Genomic DNA, 15,108 nt, shown 5'->3' on the forward strand with positions numbered 1-15,108 from the left:
AAGATGGCTACTCCCCTCCTCGGCTCCCCACATAAGCCCTACTGCCAGGTTCACATTTTTCAAAAGGAGTACTTATCAGTGCCACCGTGATCACTTGCTGGGGAGGCCGCTGAATGACGTTGGATAATGGGTGGCTTTCAGTAATTGTATTGAAATGGGGCTTAAGTGGTGATAATTGGTTTCTCGCCGCACTATGGTAAGATCCCGATTTCGCCTCCGGGAACGGGCCGGTTGCATCGCAAACTGTTTGGCGCCTGCCGCGGTTCTAATTTCTGGTCTCCCGCTATTTACCGGCCTCGTTTCGCTTGAGCGAGAGTGTAACAAGGCCAGAGAATCACACCCCAAGTATTGTTTGACACCGTTGGGGAACTCACCGGCAGAGCTGGTGAAAACTCTCTGAAAAACCTGCCACAAATGAACTTTATAAATTGTTCTGTTAAAGTCCGCTCAATTTGTCTATGTGGCTATCTGCCAAGAATTAGGAGACTGTAGCTAGGGACAGCCACATTTCTTTAACTGCTACTTCTGACTTTACTTTCAACACTACTCCCATTCACAATTTGGACATATCCAAAACCCCTGTCAAACAAAGCGGAAAGTTACACCGTTACAATTGCGGAAAGAAAAACAGAAAATGTGAAAATACTCAGGAAGTAATGCAATAATGATGCCTAGAAGAGTTGTTAATATTCTGCCATTCGTTTGGCCGATCAAAATTATCTGCTTCAGAAGCAGACACAGTGACTCTCAGTCAACTCTTACCTACCCTGAAATAAATAACTTATAAAAAGACATAGACAGAACAATAAATCTGTCCAACCATGGTCACTTATGACAATGAGCTAGACACTGAATCCCAAAATGAACAAACCCTGTCAAAAGCTTACAAACTACACAATTTTCTGACTAACTCAAAGGAGAAAAGTCACAGGTACAATTCTGTAGATGTGCTCAGGTGAACACAACTATTGAAAATCGATGGTTATGAACCAAAACTTCAAATGATTGTCACAGTGGAATCAAGATCATGCACAAGTGAGCAACTGGTCTAGCACCGTTAACCTATAGAGTGAGAGTGATCCCAAAAAAATGACCCAGTCTGAACCCAGGGCCTTCAAAGTGGGAGACAGAAGCATCCCTCGTGGTCCCCGTTGTTGAGGAGATTGACAAACATTCACTTTTAAGAAAATGTATGGCCTTACTTACACAGCTCAAACATACCTTGAGCCATGCCTGAAAATTGTACCGTGGTTTTCTATGGAAAACTCTTGATGTACTGATATAACAAAGACATGCACATTGCAGTGTTGAACTAATAAAAAATAAATGAGGCAATTTTGACAATTACTCAGCACTCATTGCTTTCAGGTAGACTGGAAGTGCAGCCAACATGCCGAGATGCAATTTTACAAATGGTCAGAATCACTGCAGCCATGATACATCTCCCTTATGCAGATTTTCACAGCTCAAAAATAATGTGGGTCATGATGAGTCCTTGTTAGCAGTACTCAACATGCCTGACTTCAATACTGACTAAAAATAACCTCGGTTATTCCTGTGCACAACCTTAAATTTGGCAGTAAATTGTGAGATGAAAAGTAAATGCTGCACCACAAGTCATATCTTGCCCCAATATGAATACATGCCCATAACCTCGATAGTCTGTCACCTCCCTCCTCAAGGTTGCCTCCAATTTAATTTTTGTTAACAGTCCCTTAAGTGACCTCCATTGTAATTTAAACAATACAGAATTAGTTCCAAATTTGATGCCGGAAAATAGAATGCTTCCCATTCTGGGTACCCAGCTTCAGCAGCAAGCACTCCCAGCTCAGCAATAACTCCATTCACCAGTTGCATGCAAACTATAGCTTCAGCCACTCTGCTCCAACAATATGCCTCTGCTATCCCAACCTCTCTCAGGGGTGCTCTTCCCACAGCACCACTGCACCAATTCCTGCCTTCCACATGAGTCATCTGCAGCCTCTCCGAGTAAGGCTACAAATTAGTGAATAACGGCAGATTTTCTCTGGGTATGACCAATGGGTTTCAACAAGAATCTTTTCAGACAAAAGGATTTTTTAAATTTTTTTTAAAGCCCAAAATAAGTTCCTCATTTATCATAACAGATATATTCCACTCAGGACAATGGAAAATCTTCCATGGAGTGTCCCTGAATCTTACGTTTTGTGCAATGGACCATTTGCATTTTAGAGTTAGTATTTTGTTCCCCAATGGGTATCTGACTCAATTTACCTTTGTGTGTTATTTGATTGGTTCCGTAACCTGCAGGAGAGAAAGGATGACAATTTGAGCATGAGTAACAAAACATTAAACACAAAAGTATACTTGAGCTGACTCCAATAGTGTACTGTGTGTCAAAATTGTCCTATCCACAAAAAGAAAAGAACAAATTCAATTTGGCCAATTATTGCCATCAATCCTCAGCGATGTGTTGAGAGCTGTCGTCAATAGTGTTATTATGTAGCACTAACCAATATCTATATTATCAATGTTCAGTTTGGGTTCTGGCAGAATCAGTCAGCTCCAGAACTTGGCCCAAACATGAACATAAGAGCTAAATCCCAAGAGGTGAGACAAGAGTGACCGTCCTTCACATCAAAGCATTATTTAACTGAGTGCGGCATCTAGAAATCCTAGTGAAGTTACATGGGCAGGCCCGAGGCTGGAATTTCTATGGCGAATAACTCGCCTGCTGACTCCCCAAAGCATGTCCACCATCTACAAAGCGCAAGTCAGGAATGTGATGGGATACTCTACACTTGCCTGGAAGAGTGCAGCACCAACAACACTAAAGGAGCTCAACAAAATCCAGGACAAAGTAGCCCGCTTGATTGGCACAGCATCTACAAACATTCACGCCGCCCCCCCCACCCCAACCACAAAAGAACACTGACAGCAGAGTGTGCAATCTACAAGATGCACTGCTAAAACACACTAAGGCGCCTTAGGCAGCACCTTCTAAACCCATGACTGCTACCAGTCTCCCCGAACAGGCGCCGGAATGTGGCGACTAGGGGCTTTTCACAGTAATTTCACTGAAGCCTACTTGTGACAATAAGCGATTATTATTATATTATTATCGTCGAACGGGTCAAGGGCAGCAAATCTCTGGGAACACCAGAACCTGGAAGTTCACCAAGCCACTCACTATCCTGACATGGAAATATAGGGCGCAATCTAACGGAAACATTTCTAAGTGTCAGTTGTGGTGGGTTTTGCTAGGCATTTCCCTCCAGCTCTGTCGGCGAGATCCCCACCATTATATAACCACACTTTTTTGGGCCCTGGGGAGTTTCTCACTGGTTTAGAACACACTTAGAATTATTCTCATCAGTACACCACCAGCCCGGTAGTGGTGGCGACCCTGCGGATATGGAGCCAGTGGAGGAGGCATGTAGGGGAGATGGGGGCGTCGGTTTGGGGGCCAATCTGCGACAACCATCGGTTTGCCCCCGTGAGTATGGATGGGGGGTTCCGAGTATGGCGGCGGGCAGGGGTGGGTGATATGTTCCTGGAAGGGAGCTTTGCGAGTTTGAGGAGCTTGGAGGAGAAATTTGGGTTGGTATGGGGAAATTATTTTAGGTACCTACAGTTGCGGGACTTTGTTCGTAGACAGGTCCCATCTTTCCCACGCCTCCCGCCAATGGGGATCCTAGACAGAATAGTCTCTAGGGGGGAAGAAGGGGAGGGTAGAGTCTCGGGTATTTATAAGGTGCTCATGAGGGAGGAAGGGTCCCAGACAGAGGAACTGAAACTTAAATGGGAGGAGGAACTAGGCGGGGAAATGGAGGGCGGGCTGTGGGCAGAGGCCCCGAGTAGGGTAAATTCAACTGCGACATGTGCTAGGCTCGGGCTGATTCAATTTAAGGTCGTTCACCGGGCCCATATGATGGTGGCTCGGATGAGTAAATTCTTTGGGATAGAGGACAAATGCGCTAGGTGCGTGGGACGACCAGCGAACCACGTTCACATGTTTTTGGCATGCCCAAAGCTGAGGGGGTACTGGGAGGGATTTGCGGGGATCATGTCCCGGGTGCTAAAAACAAGGGTGGTGATGAGTCCAGGGGTGGCAATTTTTGGGGTTTCGGAAGACCCGGGAGTCCAGGGGGAGAAAGAGGCCGATGTTTTGGCCTTTGCTTCCCTGATAGCCCGGCGACGAATACTATTGGCGTGGAGGGACTCAAAGCCCCCGAAGACTGAGTGGTGGCTTGCGGACATGTCGAGTTTCCTGGGTATGGAAAAAATTAACTTCGCCTTGAGGGGATCTGTACAGGGGTTCGCCCGGAGGTGGCAACCATTTATTGACTTCTTTGCGGGAGAGTGAGCGTCAGCAGAGGGTTGGGGGGGGGGGGGGGGGGGGGGGGGGGGGGAAGATGGCGGGTAGTACCGGTGGGAGAGGAGCGGGCTTGTGCAGTATGTTACGATTGAAGTATTGAAAGTACGTGGATGTTTGCACATTTTTGCCTTTTTTGCTTTCTTTCTGTTGATGTCTTGTAACTGTTTACAAAGCCAAAACTACCTCAATAAAATTGTTTATGAAAAAAAAAGAATTATTCTCATCACTGGAAGCTGAACTCACTGGCCAGACTGGCTCCTCAGAGGTCGGGCCATCAGTTTGAAAGGGTGCCCCTATCTCTAAATGAGCTTGTGGATGTCCACCCTCCACCTTCCAGGACCATCACCCTTCACCCCCACAACCTTCCAGAGGCCCCTCTACATCCACCCTACACCTCCCTCACCCTTCATAACCCCCTTCACCGTCCTTTCATGGCCCCCCTCAGGTCCTGACCCTTGGGGGTGCCACCCTGGCACCTGGGAAACCTGACACTTCCACCCTGGGGATGCTCCTGCTGGCTTTACGGTGCCAGCCGGGCACCTTGGCAGTGTCAGAGTGGCAGTGTCAAGGTGCCAGCCAGGCAGTGCCAAGGTGCCCACGTTCCAGGGGGAGAGCCAGGGACCACCTTGCACTACCCCTGTCCAACCCAGGGGCCTCTGATGGCCTGGGAGATCCTTGGATGTGCTTCCGCCTGGTCCATGTTTGTGTGGACCAATACTGAATGGCTGCCAGCTGGGAAGGCTGTTAGATGCCAGTAGATCTTGGGTGAGTACGCTTAAGTAGGTAGCAAGCGTGGCTTGGTCCCGCCCATTATAGGCGGGATACTGGTTTCGCCACTTTGTGGGACTTGGTAGATCCTGTAAGGCGTGGTGTTGCTTGAAAGCCCACGGGTGGCCTCATCCGGCATCTACCGGCTTCGTCGCGCTCCCGGGTGAAGGTATCTGTCAGATAGAGAGTGACCTCGGGCGTATGAGTCATCAATTAGGCAACATGTCAATATCTACTCCATTTTTATAATTCTCAGGATGTCAGTGATGCTGACAAGGTCAGGATTTAGTGCCTAGTCCTAGTTGTCCAAATTCATATAGATTTAGCTCAGTGACTGATAGAAATCAGCTTTTCTGATTAGCTATAGATGAGATAGATAAAAGGTTTAATTGAGAAATCATTAAGAGTAATTGAGGAAAGCTGACGTTCTGGGAGCTAATCAGATAAGACTCTAAATGTTCACATTTTGCAAGTTGCTCGAGACTGGTCAGAGACCAAGGCCATTGACAAAAGACTCCATTGTATGCAGCTGTCTTCCCAAGCCTGTTGCGTTTCCATGATAACAGTCAGTCAGGGTCATATGACTTTTCTAAACCTGTGTTCATCTAATTAATGTTAGAGGCAAAATTGGCAAGCCAGGGTATGGAAAATTACACCAAAACATTTATCTTTTAAACTGACAGACTGACAGTTTTGTCGAATTGAGTGAATTATAAATTAGTTGAAGCCAATCACAGCTGTAAAGAAGGCGAAACTTTAAGATAATGATGTTCTTAAAAATCAATTGTCGGGATGGAAAAATCCATTCCGGAATCAATCTATCACTTTCTGAAACCTATGCTGCTGTCTTTGCTATCGCCATTTTTAATTTTGTTTAAATCAGTCCGTAATTTTATACTGTGCATTATGATTTGAAGAATGACCACGAGTTGTATTTTAAACTCAACTACTGTATTTGTTAAAGACAATCAAACTGACCTAAGTTTGTATTGTAACCAAGAGTCTACCATTAGACACTTATGCTGGCAATAAAGTTTAACGAAACTTTGACAAGAAAAAACAGCGTGAATTTCTGTAATTTAGGAACCAAGAAGGGATAACGCATTTCCAGGGTTCTGAATAGACACAGAGATCCATCAGTGACAGACAGTGGCAGTTTATGTACTAAACGCAAGGCAATCAGTACCAGAGGACGTTTGACGCGTCAATGGTTCCGTGGAATCTTGCAACCCGTCAGCTTCCATCTCAGATTCTGAATCTACATCTGAAAATTAAAATTAACATTTGTTAATTATATCTCATACAAAATATTCTTTAACCAGAAAGGAATAGCTGTTCTGATGCTGCTTAATTCTGCTGCTTTGAACCAGACACAGTTAAATAGCTAGACAAAGATTTGAAGGATGTATGAAGAGCACGTTTTGTTGATTATAAACAACTCAAGTTTGAGACTTTGATTTGCATCAAAGGAGTGACACAGACATTATTGAGATAAATTTAGCTATGGGGTTAATGGAGTGAACAAACACCAGCAGAGGCAGAGCAATAAAGAGGTATTTCAGCAATCATTGGAGTTCAACTGTGTGTTACAGTTCCCATTCTTCACAATACCATTTTCAGCATCTCCCTGCAACTGGATTAGTAGGAGTTTTAACAGAGTTTATTAATTTAAGCTGATATTTCTGCAAAACATGAATGATTTTTATATATTTTTTTTAAAATAATTTTTATTGAGAAATTTTGATTTTATACAACATTGACGCACCTTAGTAAAATACCGAAAATAACAATAATATTAACAATCATATACATTTGCCCCATCCCCATGAACAACCCAGCATTTTAACAACAACGCAAATTAACACACTATAAAGTTACAGAATAAACACAACAATAATGCACCCCCCCCCCCCCCCCCCCCCCCCCCCCCCCCCCCCCCCCCCCCCCACCCCCCCCACCCCCCCCCCCCCCGGGTTGCTGCTGCTATTGACCCAGTTACCTATCTCTGAGCCAGGAAGTCCAGAAAAGGCTGCCATCGTTTATAGAACCCTTGTATTGATCCTCTCAGGGCAAATTTGACCTTTTCCAATTTTATAAATCCCGCCATGTCACTGATCCAGGTCTCCACGCTTGGGGGCCTTGCATCCTTCCATTGTAACAGAATCCTTCGACGGGCTACTAGGGACGCAAAGGTCAGGACACCGGCCTCTTTCGCCTCCTGCACTCCCGGCTCTACCGCAACTCCAAAAATCGCGAGTCCCCACCCTGGTTTGACCCTGGATCCAACCACCCTCGACACCGTCCCCGCCACCCCCTGAATGGTTTTTATATTTAACAAACTTTTTGTTTAGTTCTATAAATTCTACATAATTCTAAAAATAGTTCAAAGGGAGTGACTCCTTTAAAAGTTAATTACACTATTTCAGCAAACTTGTACCGAATGAAATGGAAAGGATCTCAATCTCAAAGAATTTCTTTTGGTTGTTTAATATAAAGTGCTAATTAAGAGGAGTGGGAACACATTACCTTCATCTGTGGTATTCTGAGCTGATGCTGTCAGTACATCGTCACCTTCAGACTGCATTTCATCTGAAAGTAAATCACAAACATTAACAACTAGAGATCAGTGATAATAGGGGCAGGTTTCAACCTTGCTACACAGGGGAAACAAGTGCGTGCCAAAATATATTTTGCCCCTCTCTTCGGCCCTGAAGATCAATCACACCACAGGTGCTGCCTGCCATTCAACAAAAATGTCCATTCTTGCAAGTGTGAGCCAAGCAGAAGTGTCCATAAGTTGTTTGACAAAAGGCTTGGGGAAGAGGTGTGTACCAATATTCCCACTGAGACGTGTGTGTGTACTGCAAATTACAGAGGGGGGGTCTTGTTCCATGTTAAACATTGCACATGCAAGCTGCTGCACAAAAAAAATATAGGTATCATACATTGAAGAAACTGCTCGCACAGAACAACATTTTAAACAGAACATTGGCACACATTGTTACGTGAGGGAGATATGAGGAAATTGGGTCCAGAAATGAAACTGAAGATGTAGCAATTTAACAGATGAAGGGACAAAACCTGCTAGCATGGAGTCAGAGGGATATGGCCACACCTGGACGAGTTACATTGTCCCAGTCAGATTTAAACTCGTCAGTGGGAATACACAGGATGCCCCAGATCCATTGCCCTTCGGGGCATTCCTGCCTGACCAGTCATTACCCCACTACGGAGTCTGATGGCCTCTTTGTCCGTCAATGGGAGATTAGTTGCATAGCAATAGCATATTTTATATAAATGGGAGAGGGCCATCAAACAGCCTAGATAATGATGATGAGCTTAAGTCTGGAAACCCCAGCAGAGAACCTTTCTTTGAGCAGCTTGATGGAGCTTGGAGAGAGAGAACAAATCCAGTTTTGAACATACAGCACACGGTTTTGGAAATCGACCGGGAGAGGTCATGAAAAGTTGCGTCTGAGGCAGACTTCGAAAAAGGGTTCAGAATGAATTTCCTTAACAGAAGAAAATGTTTTCGTAAATGCAAGTATTGCCTTTGCCTGTCTGTGTAAGTGGAGTGAGAGTTGCAGTTCATGTAAAGTGCTGTTTAATGGAAACTAGTATGTTAAGATTAAGAAGCTACATGTAATCTGCTATGGTTAGGGTTGAAGTTTACAAGTTTATATAATGTTTTCTTTTGTTTGTTTCATTAAAGTTTGTTTATAAAATAACCACGCCCTATTTCTTATATTATCACTACTGGAACTAATCGATCTTTCTGCACTGCCATAAAACTTTAACAAATTACGCCGTTGGTCCAGTCCCTTAGCCATTATTGAGAGCTGACCAGTCGTCCGTAACACACACATACAAACCAATTGCTGGTCACACTGCTTGTACATCATACCTGGTAGTTGACAAACAATACAAAACTACTCACATACCATGAGATCACATTTTGTGGATCAATTAATCAACTAACGATTGAACACATCTTACTCATATTATATTATGCAATTAGATCTTACTATTCTAAGAGTCTAAGGGTCCTTCCTGTTTATTCTCAGTTTATTCCCTTATTTCCCCTTTCTTTTATTTTTGCCGTTACATTTTTGATCCATGGATGATTAATGGACATCTGTCTTTAAGGCAAGCAGCCTGTATCTTTAATTCAAACAGAAGAATCCAAAAGGTTCTGCTAGTTTAAACTGGAATTTCAGACTGGCCAGCACAGAGTTGGGTTGGGACTCGGTTTAATTGATTTGGATGGTGACCAATGAATTGGCCCAAAAGGCTGTGTTCTGTCGGTAACAGGTGATAATTGGATCCTATTCCACTGGGATGCTTTTCAGAGTCCCAAGGTTTCAGTTTGGTTTCAGTTTTGATTCTGGAAGCAATGTGAAAGGATCCATCTCTCCAGAAAGATCCTGCTAACTCTTTCCAGAAAAGCTAATGTGAGGGCTATCTCCAGAAAGCCTGTGGAGCTATATTCTGGAGCCTACGGAAGCCTGAATACAAACCACTAACTTAAAGCAAAGTTTGAACAGAGGTAAGGGGCCTCTCGATGAAAAACTGTGAGTAATGCATTTCTAAACTACAGAGAACCTGACGGAATGAATGAATCTACAAGGAAACTCATTACAGCCTGTAAACCAAAGATTTTAATCTGCCAGCTTGCTGTGAAGAAAAGTGGGCTGAAGACCATCATCCGAAACAAAGACACTTTTTCCTCCACACTTTTTTAATCCTTTCCATCCCTCTGTCTTGTGTGTGTATATAAAGGATTGGGGGCAGGTTAAAGTGGGGATTAGGCATCAGTTAATAGTCAACCAGTTGTATTTGCTACATATTACATTATAATTATTGTTATAAATAAACAGTAAATGTGTTTACATTTACACACTTGGTGACTGTGATTCTTGGGAAGCCAAGGGCCAAAGACTTTGAGTATTTTTATCAGAAATATTGGTTAATTCACTTGTGTTGTGGCTCGAAGCACGTGGGTTGGAATTGACCGCGCACTAGGGTCTCATAACACTATTAATCTATAATACAGAAGACTGAGGGGTGATTTAAAATTGTGGAAGTGTTCAATAATCGAAGGAATGATCCATCAGTTAACATAATCAGTGGTAAGAAAAATTCAAGCTACACTGAAAGAAGCAACAAAAAAAAATCTGCAAACCGAAAACAGAAAATAGAATAATATGCACAGATTTCAAAAGGGGATGTCATGCTTGACAACCTTATTGAACTTTTGAAGGAGTAGGGTAGACAAGACAATGGAGTGGACGGAATATATTAGGATTTTTAAAAGGCCTTTGATAAGATACCACATAGTAGACTCATGACTAAGGTCAGAATATGTGGAGTCAGGGTACAAGTAGTAGAATGGATGACAAGCTCACTGCAAAACAAAAAACAAGACGAAGGGATTTAAAAAATGAGGAGAAGTGGTGGAATGTAACTAAAAGATGGGAATTACATTCGCAAGTATTGGTGGTAATCTATCATTCATAATTAACGTAAACAATTTAGGGTTCACGAGCCGTAACCACAATTTCAAAACCTGGGGACAGCGCCAAACTGGTGAGACAGAGTTATACGATTAAAAAAAGGAAGACAACACCAAATTCTTGAAGATATTAATAAACTTGAAGAATGGGTTAATCTTTGACAAATGAATTGAGATAACGGGAAGTGTAAAGTGTTGGATTTTGAATGGAAGAATAAAGGGGCCATTAGCATACTCCTTGAATAATGAGATTCTAAGTCGGACAAAGGAGCAGACAGATCTTGGGCCTGAATTTTCAGGATGGCAAGTGCTTGGCGTCAGTTATCCTTTGTTGGCGAGGAACATTTCTCCACCAACACCGACAGGCCCGCTGCCATTTCACACTTAATTGAACACTGATTGGCATCAGGAGGAACTTCTATCCGCACTTGAACAGAAGTTCAAGATAATCCAAAGGAATTATCATTTCCAACCACAGTTGACTGAAGCAAAAGCACACTATAAAAGGAGTCTGAGGTTCAAAGATTTTCCCCTTCCTAGGGAGGGGCAATAGAAATATCAGGTAAATCTGGCTGATCAACAGATGAGGAATTCTGCACAGCGTCAACACTCAGCTCAGCAAAGCTTAAATGCTAGCTCTGCCTCAAAGTATCACTTGAATCCAAGACTCTAGTTTCCACACCAAATATTCTTGTTGCCTCTCTAAGCGAGATGGCAAACTGTTCCAAATCAAAAACAGTTTGTACAACAGATCCTGATTATTGGGCACCATCATTCTGACCTCCCTTCAAATTTAAGGTGCACAGTAAAACTTTGCTTGAGTTTGTTTACCAGCAGTGATATTACTGAGCAAGCTACAGACTATTGATGACGGCAACAGCTGGTATTTATACAGTGCCTTTCGCAGTAAAATATCCCGACACTTCACAGGAGCATTAACAAATCAGAAATGACATACCTGGAGACACACTGTTGAAATCATCCGAACAGTCCATCTCCTCTGGTTCTACATGGCAAGACACAAAATTTCACAAATTAAGCAAGGTTGCATGGAGTGTTCCTGCTGCTGAGCGCAGTAATGGGCATTTGGCATGTCCCTTTCACTTGAATCAAAGCAGAGCAAATCAGCACATTCATACAAGCTGTTCTTATCATGGAGTGTCCAAGGGTGGGTTTAACAGCCAAAAGTGTTTGCGCACAAGGGAAAACAGTAGATACTTCAAATTTAAAACTCCTATCTTGATGTTCACTTCCACCGATCACTTTGACCCTCCCCATCTCTATAACCTCCTCCAACCCTCCACCATTGGCAGTTGTGCTTTCAATGGGTCAGAGCTGATCTCTGGATTCCCCCCTCAAACATCTCCAGCTTTTGGGACGGTCTCCTGCTTTTGGAATGGTCTCCCTCTGTCACTGGTGGGTCGGGTACAGGCGGTTAAAATGAATGTGCTGCCGCGATTCCTGTTTATTTTTCAATGCCTGCCAATTTTCCTGCTAAAGGCTTTTTTTTAAAGAGAGATTGAAGGGATGATTACCTCGTTCATACGGGGAGAGAAGGTAGCCAGAATTAGAAAGGTGCTACTGCAGAGAGGAAGGCAGGCAAGGGGTTTGCGTCTTCCGAACCTGATGTATTATTACTGGGCGGCGAATGTGGAGAAGGTACGGAGCTGGGTCAGAGGGGTTGACTCTCAATGGGTGTCAGAATGGAGGAGAGTTTGGGTAGGGGATCGAGATTGAAGGCGCGAGCTACAGCGCCACTCCCGACGGCCCCAGGGAGATACTCAGGGGGTCCGGTAGTAATAGCTTTGTTGAGAATTTGGAGGCAGTTTCGCCAGCACTTCGGGTTGGGGGCAGGGTCAAGGGAAATGCCGATTCGGGGGAACCATAGATTTGAGCCAGGGAAGTGGGATGGAAATTTTCGGAGATGGGAGGAGAAAGGAACTAGGACACTAAAAGATTTGTTTATTGGGGGTCGATTTGCGGGATTGAAGGAGCTGGGAGCGAAGTATGGGCTGGAGCAGGGGGAAATATCTATATACATGCAGGTTCGAGACTTTGCCAGAAAGGATATACAGAGCTTCCCAGTAGAGCTGGCTTCCAAATTGCTGGAGGAGGTGCTGATGACAGGGGGGATTGGAGAAGGGGGTAGTATCGGCGGTTTACCTGGCTATTTTGGAGGAGGAAAAGGCGCCACTGGAAGGGATCAAGGCAAAGTGGGAGAAAGAGTTGGGAGAAAGTATGGAGGGGGGGTTCTGGTATGAGGTGCTCCGGAGGTTGAACGCCTCCACCTCGGTGTGACGTTGGGGCTGGTACAGCTGAAGGTGGTGTATAGAGCACACCATACAAGGGCGAGGATGCACCGGCTCTGTAAGGGGTTAGAAGATGTGTGTGAACATTACGGGGAGGGGGCCCCGCAAACCATGTTCATATGTTTTGGTCCTGTCCAAAGCTGGAGGATTACTGGAAGGAAGTTTTTCGGGTAATCCCTAAAGTGGTGCACATGAAACTGGGCCCGGGCCCTCGGCAGGCCATATTCGGGGTGTCGGATCAGCCGGGGTTGGAAACGGGCGTGGAGGCAGATGTTGAAGCCTTCGCCTTGTTGATCGCCCGAAGGCGGATCCTGTTAGGGTGGAGATCAACCTCTCCACCCTGTGCCCTGGCGTGGCAGGGGAATTCTTGACACTTTTAAAGGTCAAATATGAACTGAGGGGAAGGATGGAGGGGTTCTGCAATTCATGGGCGTTATTCATTTTGCACTTTCGAGAATTGGGTTACATCGAACATTAAGGGGAGGGGCTGGGAGGGAGAGGGATTGTATGTGATAATGGTGACTATGGGTGATTCCTGATTCCTTTTTGTCAGTTGTTTATGTTAACATGAGGGCTAATATTTGTGGTGTGGTGGGAGGATGGGATCGTTGTTATTGATTTGGAGATTGACATTACATTCGTTACTGCTTATTGTATATTGTTGGGTGTAAATTTGGGAGAAAATGTGAAAAAGGAGAATTAAAATTTTTTTTAAAAAAACATCTCCAGCTTTCTCTCAGACTTTCGCCTGTATATATTTGAAGCATATCTCTTTGACCAAGCGTTTGGGTCACTTATCCCAATATCTCCTTCTACGGCACAGAGTACATGGATTTTCCAAAAGCATTTGATAAGGTGCCACAGAAGAAATTATTACATAAAATTAGGATCAATGCGCTTAGTTTTCTTTAAAATCACAGATTGACGGGTGGTTTGGGAGAAAAAACAAGTAGGAATAAATTAGACATTTTCAGGTTGGCAGGCTATAAGCAAAGATAAGTGCTTGGGCCTCAGCTATTTACTATCTATATTAATGAATTAGAAAAGGAAATTTAGTGTACCATATCCAAATTTGCTGATAACATAAAGTCAAGGAACTAAGGAATGAGGAAGACACAAAGAGGCTGCAGTCGGATATCAACAGGATGACAGCAACCCAATTTACTTCTCAATTAACAACTATTCACACATTAAAGACAATTGGCTCATTCTAGTCAGTTTGTCTCAAGGAGTGAATACATGTGATGTAACAGCCGCAACCTTTAAATTGGTTTATTTGTTCAAACAAATAGGACAAACGTACACCACAGAGAGAAACAAAATACTGTAATTTGATATATATCCCAGTTGGCACTACAGATATCAGCATTCCTCAGTAGTACAAAAGAAACTCACCTCAAACATCACATAGAATCATAGAATGATAGAACGGTTGCACCACAAAAGGTCATACTGTCCGTCATGTCTGTGCCAGCTCTCTGCAAAATCAATTCAGCTGATCCCACTCTCCTTTGCCCTGCAATATGTCTCCCTTAAGATAATTATCCAATTCCATTTCTTCACTATCACTACAGTACAGTGCAGAATGAGGCCCATCGAGTTTGCACCGACCCTCTGAAAGGGCACCCTACCCGGGTCAGGCCCCCACCCTATCCCCTTAACCCAGCAGGCAATTGATCACGAAGGGCCAATCAACATAACCTGCACATCTTTGGACTGTGGGAGGAAACCGGAGCACCTGGAGACATGGGGAGAAAGTGCAAACTCCGCACAGAGAGTCACCAAAAGCAACGACTGAATCTGCTTCCACCACTCTTGCCAATCAATACATTTGAGATACTAACCACTTGCTGCATAATTAATTTCCCAAGTCACCATTGGTTCTTTTGCCAATCACCGTAAATTGGTGATCTCTAAATCTTTTCCATTCTGTCAATAGGAACAGTTTCTCCATATCCAGTAAAGCATTTGATAAGGTTCCCCACGGTCGGCTATTGCAGAAAATACGGAGGCTGGGGATTGAGGGTGATTTAGAGATGTGGATCAGAAATTGGCTAGTTGAAAGAAGACAGAGAGTGGTAGTTGATGGGAAATGTTCAGAATGGAGTTCAGTTACAAGTGGCGTACCACAAGGATCTGTTCTGGGGCCGTTGCTGTTTGTC

The 15,108-nt window shown here is 44.0% G+C and overlaps 1 protein-coding gene across 4 annotated transcripts in view; it reads right to left on the reverse strand.

Moving 5' to 3' along the window:
* The window catches only part of LOC119964913 (torsin-1A-interacting protein 2-like), a 71,696-nt gene that overhangs the window by 36,674 nt on the left and 19,914 nt on the right, over positions 1 to 15,108 (reverse strand). For all 4 annotated transcript variants that reach the window (XM_038795024.1, XM_038795022.1, XM_038795025.1 and 1 more), the window contains 4 exons: positions 11,596 to 11,643; positions 7,652 to 7,714; positions 6,312 to 6,389; positions 2,254 to 2,283 (listed from right to left, as the gene is read on the reverse strand). In XM_038795024.1, the coding sequence (XP_038650952.1) occupies positions 2,254 to 2,283; positions 6,312 to 6,389; positions 7,652 to 7,714; positions 11,596 to 11,643 (219 nt within the window). The remainder of the gene's footprint in view (positions 1 to 2,253; positions 2,284 to 6,311; positions 6,390 to 7,651; positions 7,715 to 11,595; positions 11,644 to 15,108) is intronic.

This window comes from Scyliorhinus canicula, chromosome 4 (assembly GCF_902713615.1).
Source record: "Scyliorhinus canicula chromosome 4, sScyCan1.1, whole genome shotgun sequence".
Classification (NCBI taxonomy): domain Eukaryota; kingdom Metazoa; phylum Chordata; class Chondrichthyes; order Carcharhiniformes; family Scyliorhinidae; genus Scyliorhinus; species Scyliorhinus canicula.